Here is a 15,848-nt window from a genome sequence, read left to right as displayed (position 1 = left end):
TATCGAGTTTTCAACCCGAGGGTTAAGTACATACCTGTTCAAATTATCCATTTCACAACACTTACCAATACGTCCCTTTCATCTTGAGTATTCCTCCATTTGAGTAGAACTTTACCCGTTGAACACATCGAATATAATTCGGATACATGGATAACTTGCACATAAGTGCCACATATTCAATCAAGCAATCATGTAACCCGCCCATAAGCAAACTCGGACTCAACTCAACGAGCTCAGGCGTCAGATCCATAAGTGAACTCGGACTCAACTCAACGAGTTCGGATGCCTAGTTACATCTCACGAACTCGGACTCAACTCAACGAGTTCGGACATTCGCATCCATAAGTGAACTCGGACTCAACTCAACGAGTTCGGATGCTCAACCATCCTAGTGACATGTCACTTGTATCCTAATCTATTCCTAAGGTTCAAACGGGCTTTTCCTCGAACACTTATCCTTGCCGTCTTCCGTAGAATGCCAAATCAATACTCAGTAACAATTATATTTAACAAGTAGTTCACATAATTTACATATTATTTGAAATTAACCACAAAGCATACATTTCATAATAAAATTCAGCATAACACATAATTAATATCAATAACTTAAAAATAACAATTATGCTACATTATTTACACATGAACTTACCTCGATGCTAAAATGGCTATTTTACCATTTCGTCCACAACTTGGTATTTTCCCCATTTTAGCCCAATTTCAGTTTTCCTTGCTCTATCATTTAAAATATAGTCTAATTAGGACTCACATTATTCAAATTGACCCAAAATCATATTTTTGAAAAATTACAATTTTGCCCTAAACTTTTGCATATTTACACTTTTGCCCCAAAGCTCGTAAATTAAAATTCGCCTATTTTCTTATGTTTTATGACATGCTGATCATTTTTCCTTCTATGGAAACATCAAATTCTCACTCTAACATGTACTTATGACTATTAGGTATTTTTACCGATTAAGCCCTTTTGCTCGTTTTCACTTAAAACCGAGTAGTACAAGTTGTCTAACATAATTTAAAACCTCATATTCTATCATAAAACACCAAAATACACAAATTTCACCTATGGGTATTTTTCCAAATATAAACCCTAGGTTAAATTATTGCTAGCATAAGCTAAATCGAGCTACGGGACTCCAAAAACGTAAAAATCATTAAAAACGAGGCTAGAACGAACTTACAATCGAGCTTGGAAGCTTGAAAACCCTAGCCATGGTTTCTCCTTGCTATATTCGGCCATGGGGTTGAAGATGAGCAAAATTGGCTTTTAATTTTGTATTTTAATTCATTTTACCCTAAATGACCAAAATGCCCTTACTACTAAACTTTCCAAAATTCCATCCATGTCCAATTTTGTCCATAGACTTAGAAATTGGTAAAATTACTCTTTAAGGACCTCTAATTAATAATCTAATTCAATTTTATGCAAAATACTTCTAGAACACAAGTTTTGCAATTTATTCAATTTAGTCCCAAATTTCAAATTAAGCACTTTATGCATAAAATTTCTTCACGAAATTTTCACACAATCATGCAATCATATCATAGACCTTAAAATAATCATAAAATAATTATTTATATCTCGGATTTTGTGGTCACGAAACCACTATTCCGACTAGGCCCAAAATCAGGATATTACAACTCTCCCCCCTTCAGGGATTTTCGTCCCCGAAAATCTTACCAGAAAAGTGGTCTTCACTTTTAATCTCATATTTGGTGCCAAGAACTTGCACTTAGACTGCCCTCCAATACATCTCTTCAATTTCTCATATGATCTAAAAGCTTATAGTCTCAACTCTCAATTGTTCTTAAATTTTCAACCCTTCTCAATTTCCCATGATATCATGACATAAAACCCGGATCTCAACTTGATTTAATGGAGACCGGAATTCCAAGAAATCCGACAATTAAAGAGACCTGAAATTCCATGAATCTGATGAGTAGGAATTCATTCAATACAGATGTGATTTATAGATCTCGCCAAACATTTAACAATAGGATACATCACATTTTCCTCTTTCCGCCATAGAAATAATTCTGATATGGCCTCAAGAATAATCCTTCTCATTTCCATCCCAATATCAACATTGACAAGGATAATTTTGATAGATCCCAATGCTCGGCTTTAACCCCTTTAACAACTCCGATTTTATGTAACATCGGATGCTCTAAACTATCACATTACCTCACTGTCTTGAAACACATCACAATTCATACAACAATACATTCTTGAAAGTCGAAGTCATTGCTCAATGTAGACTAGTCTAGTTCGACGCTTTGTTACCAATATTCTCATCTATCCGAACTCACAACATGTAATAAACTTTTCAGCTTTCACAATATGGAAACCTTATCATTCGTAGTGACTTAAACTAATATTCAACTCTTTCTATTAAATATAGACTTCTCGTTCAAACTATTTACTCTTTGATCTGCACAAAATGAAATTCTATTATCAAACTTGGGAAAATAATCCCGACATAATTGTCACATGAAATCTTTCAAATAAATAATTTACCATACCGACTAAAACTCGCGCTTTTATCACCTATGCCTTTCTTGATGTCAAATCCTTACACGAAATTAGAAAAATCCCAATACTAAAATCACCACATTACCAAGATCAAATTAGAAGTATAGTCATATTTGACATGATTATCACGAAATGAAGAACGATTTGAACATGAGTCATAATTGACAAATTATGGAACAAAGATAACAAGAAAACCGAATAAAGAAATCCAAGATAGAGAAACCCGAATAAAGAAATCCGAATAAAGAGATCCGGGATAAAGAAACCCAAGATACGATACTATGCCGAGAATCGAAAACCAAATTCATAGAGAAAATACAGAATACCTCGATAATTCTTCAAAGAAAGAAAGTCCAAAAGAAAACATCATTTAATCCCATGAAATCAAATATAACAAGATCAATATATCTTCCCATACATATATATCGATGAAGCATCAAGTAGAAGAAACAGAATCATAATATCATATGAATTCTCTCATCAATTCTTATCGATTTAAATGAAATAGAATACCCGATAAAATAGAGCAATATAAATTATAAACCAATCAGACTACCAATGCTTTCATCCAACACCGAATTAGAAGACATTCCCATATAACAAGAATTTCTTCGAAGATCAATAGCCATAGAAATATTTCGAGAACGGGTGAACACATAGAACATCTCAAAAGAGATCGCTAAATCATCCGGTCATAACTGTCACACTCAGATAATTCACATTTGAAATATCATTTCCCCAACTAGTTCTGTCGTCACAAATTTTATATTAAACCATTCACTAAAAAGGCCAATTCTGAATAAATTTCGATTTACACTTTTCTCGACCTTGCACTTGAGTAATTCGATTTACCAAGGAGAATTCCTTTTCTAACTAGGACAAGGCATAACTCCAATAATTTTTACGTCAATCCGATACTTTCGGCTCGACTTTACTTATCAGCTCATTTTCAATCTCGGATCATACTTATAATTATTCTATCACCGAACTCTTTGGGTTCTCAACCAAAACTTATTCAATACAAATCTCATGAAATTCCATTATAAGTACCACTTTGGTAAGGGGAGGGTTGTAGGACCTCTGACTCGACTTTCTTATACATACACATATGACACAACTTCCATCATCATAGTAACATCATCAAAATCATGTCATTCATTCATGTTGGCTTACACCAATTTTCCTATTGTCCCATTTAGACAATATACTTATGCATACATTCTATGTTTTCTAGACAGCTTTACTTATCCATTCAATTAATTAAATTAATTCATGCTCATGACATTATATAAGGCCAAACAAACATAGATATTTGCATCACAATCACAACTTTCATTTCGTGCATCATCATGTACATATCATTACAATCATATAATTTAGTCCAACAATTTAACATAGACCATTTCATTATAATCCTTTACCTCATAAAAATTATATACCATTAACATTCATCAACATTCGACATCCAATCAAGACAAGGACATTTTCATTCGTATCATAATATTATGACCTTTATTCATACCTCTACTACTTTCTATTTATTCCGTTCATCTTATCAAGTAAGCCACATACACTACATCATATGAGCATTAAGCAAATATGAATATTTATCACAACATGAACTTTCATCTCACATATTATCACATATGTATCATAAACCTTTATTCATACTTTTCTGAACCGAGACTTATCATAATCATAATTTTACTCAAATACCTTTACTTAACATTGAACATGGTTGGCGCAGCTCGGTTGGAGAGTACCTGCCTAAATAAGACGGTACTTATACGCGTCGGAAGACATCACACTATCACGATCGCTGGCATGTATAGCTAAACTTTTACACATGCTAGGTTAGTCCGAGAACTGACTAAACCTGCTCGATACCACTAAATGTAACACCCGCACCGAGACCGTTGCCGGAGTCGAACACGAGGTGTTAACGGACTTAATTCATTAATTAAACAGCTCATACAATTCATTTTAAAATTTCCAGACAAGCTGGCTAACTGCATCACAGTCGTTTTAAAAATCATATCTCGAGTTACGAAACTCGAAATCCAATTCCGTAAATTTTTCCTGAAACTAGAGTCATATATATATCTACTAATTTTTCCTAGAATTTTGGTTGGGCCAATTAGTACAGTTTATTAGTTAAAGTCTCCCTGTTTCAGGGTTCAACTACTCTGACCTCAGTGTATTACGAATCAGATATCTCCCTGTACAGAGCTTCAATGACTATGCCGTTTATCTCTAATAAAACTAGACTCAATAAGGAATCTGTACATATAAAGCATGACTTCTAATTATCTTTGTAAAATTTATGGTGAATTTCCAAAGTCAGAACAGGGGATCCAGAAATCGCTCTGGCCCTGTTTCACAAAAATTTAAACATCTCATAAAATATAGCTCATATACCTGTTTCGCTTATTCCATATGAAAATAGACTCATCAAGCTTCGATTCCATAATTTATTCATTATTTAATTCCATTTCTACTATTTTTAGTGATTTTCAAACTCACATCACTGCTGCTGTCTGAATCTATTTTATGGTAAATTTTACCTATTTCATGGTTTCCATGGATTAGCTAGCAATTTGACATACATAATACCAAATATGATCATGATTAGCCATTCCAATGGCTAATCATTACCAAGCATTTCTATCTCCATACCACTCAATAACCATATCATAAGACCATATATACAAAATGATTATAATGCTATACATGCCATACTCAAAATATACAAGCCATTATGTCAAGATGGTATACGGATAGTGTGAGCGTGCCTCCGACCGCTTCCGATTTCCGAGCTGGCTTGTCAACACTACAAGGAATGAAAAGGAGGAGTAAGCATAAATGCTTAGTAAGCTCACATGCAAATAGCAAGTAACATAACCATATAAGCAAACATAAAACATCATTTGCATAATCATCACCAAGACATTCATATCACCTTTTCATTTATCATCTTACCATATTGTTGTTATATCGAGTTTTCAACCCGAGGGTTAAGTACATACCTGTTCAAATTATCCATTTCACAACACTTACCAATACGTCCCTTTCATCTTGAGTATTCCTCCATTTGAGTAGAACTTTACCCGTTGAACACATCGAATATAATTCGGATACATGGATAACTTGCACATAAGTGCCACATATTCAATCAAGCAATCATGTAACCCGCCCATAAGCAAACTCGGACTCAACTCAACGAGCTCGGGCGTTCGATCCATAAGTGAACTCGGACTCAACTCAACGAGTTCGGATGCCTAGTTACATCTCACGAACTCGGACTCAACTCAACGAGTTCGGACATTCGCATCCATAAGTGAACTCGGACTCAACTCAACGAGTTCGGATGCTCAACCATCCTAGTGACATGTCACTTGTATCCTAATCTATTCCTAAGGTTCAAACGGGCTTTTTCCTCGAACACTTATCCTTGCCGTCTTCCGTAGAATGCCAAATCAATACTCAGTAACAATTATATTTAACAAGTAGTTCACATAATTTACATATTATTTGAAATTAACCACAAAGCATACATTTCATAATAAAATTCAGCATAACACATAATTAATATCAATAACTTAAAATAACAATTATGCTACATTATTTACACATGAACTTACCTCGTATGCTAAAATGGCTATTTTACCATTTCGTCCACAACTTGGTATTTTCCCCATTTTAGCCCGAATTTCAGTTTTCCTTGCTCTATCATTTAAAATATAGTCTAATTAGGACTCACATTATTCAAATTGACCCAAAATCATATTTTTGAAAAATTACAATTTTGCCCCTAAACTTTTGCATATTTACACTTTTGCCCCAAAGCTCAGAAATTAAAATTCGGCCTATTTTCTTATGTTTTATGACATGCTGATCATTTTTCCTTCTATGGAAACATCAAATTCTCACTCTAACATGTACTTATGACTATTAGGTATTTTTACCGATGCCCTTTTGCTCGCTTTTCACTTAAAACCGAGTAGTACAAGTTGTCTAACATAATTTAAAACCTCATATTCTATCATAAAACACCAAAATACACAAATTTCACCTATGGGTATTTTTCCAAATATAAACCCTAGGTTAAATTATTGCTAGCATAAGCTAAATCGAGCTACGGGACTCCAAAAACGTAAAATCATTAAAACGAGGCTAGAACGAACTTACAATCGAGCTTGGAAGCTTGAAAACCCTAGCCATGGTTTCTCCTTGCTATATTCGGCCATGGGGTTGAAGATGAGCAAAATTGGCTTTTAATTTTGTATTTTAATTCATTTTACCCTAAATGACCAAAATGCCCTTACTACTAAACTTTCCAAAATTCCATCCATGTCCAATTTTTGTCCATAGACTTAGAAATTGGTAAAATTACTCTTTAAGGACCTCTAATTAATAATCTAATTCAATTTTATGCAAAATACTTCTAGAACACAAGTTTTGCAATTTATTCAATTTAGTCCCAAATTTCAAATTAAGCACTTTATGCATAAAATTTCTTCACGAAATTTTCACACAATCATGCAATCATATCATAGACCTTAAAATAATCATAAAATAATTATTTATATCTCGGGTTTTGTGGTCACGAAACCACTATTCCGACTAGGCCCAAAATCAGGATATTACATAAGGCCTTCAATAGGCTACCCAAGGCCGAATATTCATGTCCATGTTGAGGCCAGTTATGCACTTAATACCTCACAAAAACAGCATGCATTTTACTAGTTAATGCTTTGCATATTGTAGCTCAAAACTTATATTATAGCATCAAGCACTCATATGTGTGCTAGGCCGAATGTGCTTGCAATTTCACAATCATTCTTCAACATCTTCTTCTTTAAACAAACATATTCATCACTTAGTTCACAACCAAAACATCATGTGCAAACATATATATACATATATGAGCATGGCGAATTTCAAGGTGTCCATAGCCATCCAAAACACAAATTTTAACTAACATGCAAGAAGCATGAACCATGCTCATGAATGCATCATGGCCGAATATGACAATCATGCCCTTTTCAACTTCAATCATGGTTAAACAAAAGAAAACTCAAAATCTTACTCATGAGTAGACAATCCATCATTGCATGCATCATCATCAAGCTTCACACTTAGCATGCAATGGCTTTATCACCATAACAACTTTGGCCAAATACCATTTCCATGGCATAACAAAGATTTGAGCCATGGCTAACATGCACATCAAGTTAGCAACCAAAACATGCATGAAACTCCTAACACAACCTCATACATACCTTAATCTTGATGCCAATTTAGCCAAATCACCTTCTAGATCTCTTCTAAACCAAGCATGAAGCAAAAATCCTCTTTCTTCCTCCTTATGATTTTCGGCCAAAAGATGAGAAAGGATGAACACAACAAATTTTTTCTTCCTTCTTTCTCAACTCACTGCAAGGGGGATTACCACACTCACACACATTTTTTTTCATTCTTTTCTTACCCATGCTTATTTGTTTATTATTTCTCCCTAATGCCCAACAAAACATGTTTCATGACATGTTTAGCCCATATCTCTTTGTCATGGCCGGCCATCACTTGTACAAAGGGGAATTTGACATGCAAGTCCATTATTTTGCATGCACGCTTTAATTAGTCATCACACATTTCCCCATCATACTTTCAAAGTTCACTACTAGGTCCTTTCTAGTGAAATTCACCTTTATAACACTAAATCAATCATCAAAAAATGTCATACATGAATACACACATATTATAGGCATCGAAATAAATTTTAAATTATTTTTATGCCTCGGTTTTGTGGTCCCGAGACCACCTTCCGACTAGGGTCAATTTTGGGCTGTCACAGTATACGTTAACAGATCATACTTACTTAACTTATATCATATTAGACATAAGTACGGATAACAGATTATACGTCAACTGATCATTGAAAATCAATTTTTATAGCTTGTTTTAGATCATACGGGTCCTACAGTAGGCCTACGTTCAATTCAAATGACGATTATGAACCTAGGTAAATCTCAATTTTTTGGCCCACACGTCCGTGTGGATTGACATGGCCCGGGTGGCTAGCCCATATGACTCTAATTCCAAAATAGTGAGTCATACGGCTTGGACACATGCCCATGTCTCTAGCCCGTATGACTTTAATTCCAAAATAGTGAGTTACACGGCTTAGACACATGCCCGTGTCTCTAGCTTGTGTGATTCTAATTCCAAAATAGTGAGTTACACGGTCTGATACATAGCCATGTAGCTCACACAGCCTACCACACGGCCTGGACAACCATGGATTCCGACTTTGACATTCACAGAAATTTGGGTTTTCTTTATGCACATGATACGGATTCGATGTAAAAGCAGCAAAGATGAATTATGACCCTAACAATAACCAAACCTTAATCAAACGATTTCCGTAACTGTTTCACTAACTATCATATTTACTACCAAAGTTCCGTCGAAAAACTTTCGATGCAAAGCCCAAATCAAACTTAAACACTTACCCTTATTTGCATCTAGACTTAAATCGATAGAGAATCTTGATATGCAATCCCTTCACCTAAGAAAGAGAAGCAACTGAACCCTTAAAAACAAAATTGGACAAAATGAGCAAAACAATTTCAGTTTTAATAAATAATGAACGAGAGTGAACTATTAGCAGAAATTTGACAAAAAACTTACGTCGTTAACCTTTTTGTCGGAACAACGAAATAACAAATCTTTTCAACAAAGCCAGTTGTAGAGTTATCAGAAAGAAAAAGAAGAAAAAGAAAAAGAAGAAGAGACATTTAAGTTTTTTTTTTTGAAAAGGAGTTCTAAAATAAAATAGAACAATTTCACAATGCAACCTAAAATCATTTTTCTTATCGATTTTGCAGTGGCTCGAACACAAGAGCAAAGAGTACACAAAAGCTTAACTACTAAACCACTAAGCTCATTATCAACATTAGGTGCTCGAAAATATTATTTATGCTAGATGATCAAGGATAGAGATTAAGACAAAATTAATAAAAATTCCAAAGAAGAGATTTGAACACAAGATTTCAAGCATACATCTAAAGCACTTAACCACTGAACCAAATCAAATTGCTTTGCAAAATTTTCAAAATCCTAACTCAAAATCAAGACAACCACTCTTGGTTTTGTTAATCCAATTTCTTCTGACCTGGTTTTTAGGATGTTACAAACATCACTTAATTTAGACTAGTTTAGCATTGCTTTTGAAAAATGTTTTTAAAAGCGTTAAAAAAGTGCTTTTGAGAAATAAAATTCTATTTTAGACATGATATTATAAAGTAACAAATATATATTTAAATAATTTTAAATTAGTTAATATTATAATATTTTAGTAAGGATATAAAAATAATTTATTATAACTCGTTGTTAATATTTTAATATATGAAATATAAATTTTAAATATTTTTAAGCAATTAATATTAATTAGTTATAAAAATTAATTAGAATGTATAAACTATATTTTAAATATTTAAATATAACCATTAAATATTTGTAGTTAGATATTAACACATTTGTATTATTTAAATTTTTTAATTAATGATATTTATTTTAAAATGTAATTTGAATATATAACCAATATTAGATATTAACATAATATAGAAAACATAAACCTAATACATTAAAATATTACATGTATTTAGATTAAAGTTTAAAAAGGGTAATATTTATATACTAAATATAAATATTAAAAATTGTACAGAGCATTTGTAATTTAAAGTGAATGAAAATGGGAGAAGAAAAATGGAGGGATAAAAAGTAATAATGCTTCTAAAAGTGTTTTAGCTCAATTTAGTTAATACCTCAAATTAATTTCTCTCAATTCAAATGTTTTTTAATTTTTATGGTATCCAATTACCTTCTCTACTAACACTAATAATTTCTATTTTATTTACTCTAAAGATTCTAACACGTGCATCTTAGTGGATAGTAGAGATAAATATTAAATAACTTTTAAATTTAGAAATAATTATTTTAAAAATTAAAATTACTGTTAAAATATAATTTTTAAAATATTGTTAATTATTAAATAAGTTGTTACTATCCTTTCAATAATGATTTTAAAAATAAAAATATTGTTAGGATAATTTTAACTTCTTAAAAATATATTTTAAAGAATATAACTACTAGAATATTAAAAATAAAATACAAATTTAACGAGTTAATTAAAATTCTTTAAATAATAATTTTAAAAAGTATAAATACTATTAAAATATATTTAACAGTTTTAAAAGATATTTAAAATTTTAAGATGTTAAAAATTAAATAAATTTATTTTTGGCCAAATTTTTTACTAGATTAGAGTTAAAAGTATTTTAAAATTTTGAAGTATTAAATGCAAACATGCATACATGTTTGTTGTAAAATTTAAAAGAATAAAAATATATTACATGTTTTTCTTTTAATGAAGTTAAATTTATTAATTGTATATTATTATGTTAAATATTATAAAGTTTCTATTTTTAATAAATTCTATGATCGGTTGTAATTTTTTAATTTATTTCACAATTTAATTTTTCAAAATAACAAATTTTGACTAATAAATAAAAGTTGATTTCATTATAATTCATCCTAAATGAATTTTTATTCTAATTTTAATCCATTATATGATTTTTATTAATATAAAATTCTTAATTAGTTATATTAAATATATGTTTTAAAAGTTATACTATGAAACACATTAAGAAAATCAATGTTTATTATGTTAAAATTTATGCCAATTAGATTTTTTATGATAAGGGTTTCTATGCTAAATGGATTTTATTATAATAAGGATTATTTATAGGATTCAGATTTTAGAAATATTTAAAAAATTAAAAACTTTAAAAAATTTAAAACATTATATAGAAGGATTTTATAAATAACAAATTAATGGATTCAAAAACATTTTATTTCGTCTATGTTTAATCTAGTAATTTAAAATCCATATATCATTCACATATAATAATTTAAGACATTATTTTTTATCAAATGAAATATTTAATTACAGATATATAAATGAAATTTTAAAATATTTTAAATTTATTTACAATATCAACCAAAAATTAAATTTATATAAAATTATAAAATAATTTTAATATATTTTAATTGATAGATACAATTGAGTTAAAACTAGTTAGTAATATATGAAAATGTAAATAAAAACACAATTTTTTTTCTGTCTCCATTTCTTTCTTTCCTTCTATTTCTTCTCTCTTTTTTCTTTTTTCCTTTTTTTTTTTTTGTCAATTACCCCACGCTCAAACTCATAAAAGAAAAAAAAAAAGGTCAGCTGTCAAGGAAGAGGAAACATCTATAGTACATCATGTAGCTTAATATTATATATAGTTATAGATTACAGATTTTGAGTACATAAATATTAAATTTAAGAAGCATTAAGTTACTTTTATTGTTATTAATAAATGTCGTGTGTAATGATAAGTCATTTTACATTATTTAAGGAAAATAAATCAAACATATAGAAATAATATTATTGAAAGAAACTATCACAAACCTTTTGAGATGCACTTTAAAAAAAAAACTTACTAACACACAATTTCCAAAACAAAACACTACCTAGGAGATAGCTCACTAATTGTAACCTCGTTGCGGGAAAACGGTGGTAACTCAGTGCTAGATTTGTTGGAAGTTGAGGGAAATGACAATGATCCCTCAGATTCAAAGTTGCTCTGCATAAGAAACGCTGGTTGTGACGGCACCGCAAGAGTGGTCGAGAAGCTGTTCAGCATTAGAGCAACCGAAGCCATGGTTGGTCTGGCTGCTACATTTTGTTGAACACATAGCAATGCAATGTGGATGCATCTCATTATCTCATTTCTCGAACCATCACCCAATGTGGGATCAACCATATTCAATGCCGTCCCTTCTCTCCAACTTTTCCATGCCTGACAACAAATCAACCACTGTCTAATTAAACCAATATAGCGTAACTCTTTGACATGGCTTTCGGTCTTCAGAAATCATATACTTACAAAGCTCAGTATGTATTCTTCATCCTCCCCATGATGGAAGCTATTGTTCTTCTGACCACTGATAATTTCTAAAAGTAATACACCGAAGCTAAAAACATCTGATTTTACTGAGAATTGTCCATTGATAACATATTCTGGAGCCATATATCCACTGCCAATTAAGGAAACCTTCCTGAATACTGATCATATATATATATATAATATTTTGAAAAGCTCGTAGGATGTCATGATACTTACTAAGTTCCCACAATTCTGCTAGTGCTTCTTTGTGTTTCATCCTGTCCAAACAATCTTGCCATCCCGAAATCTGCAATTTTAGGAACCATCTCTGCATCTAACAAGACATTGCTTGCTTTGAGATCACGGTGAATAATTCGAAGCCTAGAGTCTTCGTGAAGGTAAAGTAGTCCACGAACAATGCCTTGTATGATTTTGAATCGTGCTTCCCAATCTAATTGTGCACGCCTGATCCGATCTATGTCATCACAAAACTTTCAGATTAGTGGAACAAATTCATTGATTAAATTTGGTGCATGTCCTTGCTATTGGCCATACACAGTTAAAAGGAAAAATATACAAAGTAGTAATAGAAATGCAATCAGAAAATGAAATTTAAACTGAAACATTACCGAAAATGAAATGATCAAGGCTTGCATTTGGCACAAACTCATAGATGAGAAGCCTTTCCTGTCCATGCAAGCAAAGACCAAAGAGCCTAACTAAATTGCGGTGTTGAAGCTTTGCAACTAATTGGACCTCGGTCTTAAATTCTAAGTCTCCTTGACCAGATCCTTTAGACAGTCTTTTCACAGCAATCTCTTCTCCATTTGGAAGCTGACCCTGAAAACATAGCAGTATATTATCAACCATAAGTGGCTTTCGATAGATTTAGAAATACATTGAAATAAATTATACTGCATTATTTTAATAAATGTCAGTGCTGATATTTACCTTGTATACAGCTCCAAATCCTCCTTGACCAAGCTTCTTGACATCGGAGAAGTTATCAGTGGCGACCAAAATAGAATCGAAGTCGAATTGCAAGGAATCAACCCCAGATATCTCATTATCGGCAGCCGCAGCTGCAAAAATGAAAACAAGAGCAATATAATTATTGTTTGGTCTTTGTTTCAGTATATTTTAGTGAATCAATGCCATATTTGTGAGAAAATTTACTTACTTTCAACTTTTAAAGGTATGTGTATGTTTCTTCTGCGTCTCATGAAAATGCAGACGGAGATGATAATTAGTATGAGAAGGCCAACAACTCAAGCAATAGCAATGATTACAGTTCGGATAGTGTTATTCCCATTTTCTGCAACAACACAATTTTTGAGTGTTAACATCCTTACAAAGCAGGGGAGAATACAGAACAAATTTAATTTTTAAGGGCTGAATGAAATTTTAATTTTTTATAATTTATATTTTTATAATTATTAAAAGATTAAATTAAATTTCTATAATTTTAGGGGAGCTAAAATAAAATTTTAACTTTATTAATTTAAAATTTTAAAAAAAAATTCAATGACCTAAATAGAAATTCCTATTTTAAGGGGCCAGGGCAACTGCTGTATCCGCCTCTGTTACGAAGTTACAGATAACATGAGCATATATTAAATCCCTGCTCATTTGGTGGTTTTTACAAAGGAATATGAGGAATAATGAGTATTAGAGGTTGAAAAATATGAGAAGGTGAAATATGTGTATATACCTAGTAACTAATTTTTAATTGATGCTGCTTGGAAATTAAGTTTAATGTGTCTCAAATTACATATAATATTCTATCTTTAGAAAAAGTTGCCTTCTCTAACTATTTGTGTGTTAATGTAGAAGATCAAAACTTCAAAATTCGTAGATTTCAATAAATCATAAATTCAAGTATGCTTCTGCATTTAATTTTGTTCTTGATAATTTGAAATGATAGATCATGGTTTACAGTTTTAACAAGAGACATCCGATCCTCATCATGTTGAATCATTGAGAACAAATTGATTCTCTATTATTTTTGATCAATTCATTTTATGTTTGATATTTTAATTAGTATATGTTAAAACTTTGGAGATTTATCATAAGCATTTGAATTTTGATTATTTATCAAATTCAAAGATTTGTGATTTATCATACGCTTGAGATTTTTGGTCCAATGCTCGTAAATTCATCGAAGAGCAAGTATGTGATTTTCATTTCCCTATAAAACTGCACGTTATGTTTGGCTTTTCTTTTGGGTTAGTCTAGTATTTAGAAGTAATTTTCCAATTTGGAATTTTTTTTAATATGGTGGCTATAAATTTTTTTTAGTAGTTGTGAATATGAAGGCTTTGGAATTCATTTTATATTTGGTGGTTATGGATTAATTTTTTTCTTCAAATATTTGTATGTATAAAGAAGTTTTATGATAATGTCTTTAATCATGAATATAAATTTCATATAAGGTAGACCAATATTATTTTTCTATTATTATAATTCGTGTATATATTTTATATGCATATCAATAATTCGAAGATTAATGTATGATTATAGTCTGCATGAATAGGCGTTTATAACCATTATTTAATAATATATCTTTTATAGTTTAATCGGTGAATTTAAGTTTTGATGGATATAGTTGAAGTTGTTAATATTTTTGTTATGATTATATATTCAATTTTATGGGTGCTTTGGTGCAAACTCATGTCAATTATATACATGTTTAAATAATTTGGTTTTAAGTTTGGTTCTATAATATTAGATTTTGGCATCTTATGGTTCCAAGTATTTGGTTAAATTGTGATGATATGGTTTGTTGTATGAATGGTGGGATATATGCCAACTATTATGATTTTGAGATTTATTGGCTTGAAAATATTTTTCAAGTATTTATGCGAATCTCTATTTAATCATAAATACAAGTTTGGATTTACATGGTATATGCAGGGTAAGTTTTTCTATTTGATTTTGAATACTCATATATGCGCGAATTGCTTTGGTGTTTTGTCTATGCCAAAATTATGAATATGTGTACTTGTTAATTATTTGACCTTGAATCACTACATTATTTTTGTTTGGTTTTGACGTATATGGTTTTGAAAAAAAAACAGTCAAAGATTAAGGTTTTCGATTTTTTATTACACTATTTAGACAACCTTACTTTGAGTTATTTCGAAAACTATTGTGCAATAAAAAAATTAGTTTTAACCTTTGCCTATTGGGTAAATTTTAATTTTGAATATTGGTATTTTAATATATATTTTAAAATAACTTGATTGAAATAAATAAGTTGCCAAAGTGACCTCTGTTATTGAAATTATTTTGTTTTAAAATATAAA

The 15,848-nt window shown here is 30.9% G+C and overlaps 1 protein-coding gene across 1 annotated transcript in view; it reads right to left on the bottom strand.

Moving 5' to 3' along the window:
* Positions 1–12,117: 12,117 nt before the first annotated feature.
* LOC108455090 (cysteine-rich receptor-like protein kinase 44) overlaps positions 12,118–15,848 on the bottom strand; it is a 30,602-nt gene continuing 26,871 nt past the window's right edge. The window contains 5 exon segments of the mRNA XM_053018599.1: positions 12,118–12,456; positions 12,544–12,694; positions 12,781–13,018; positions 13,173–13,383; positions 13,495–13,625. Of these exon segments, the coding sequence (XP_052874559.1) occupies positions 12,124–12,456; positions 12,544–12,694; positions 12,781–13,018; positions 13,173–13,383; positions 13,495–13,625 (1,064 nt within the window). The 3' untranslated portion in view covers positions 12,118–12,123.

The sequence above is a fragment of the Gossypium arboreum genome, chromosome 9 (genome assembly GCF_025698485.1).
Source record: "Gossypium arboreum isolate Shixiya-1 chromosome 9, ASM2569848v2, whole genome shotgun sequence".
Lineage (NCBI taxonomy): Eukaryota > Viridiplantae > Streptophyta > Magnoliopsida > Malvales > Malvaceae > Gossypium > Gossypium arboreum.
This window is presented reverse-complemented; position numbering and strand designations above follow the sequence as displayed.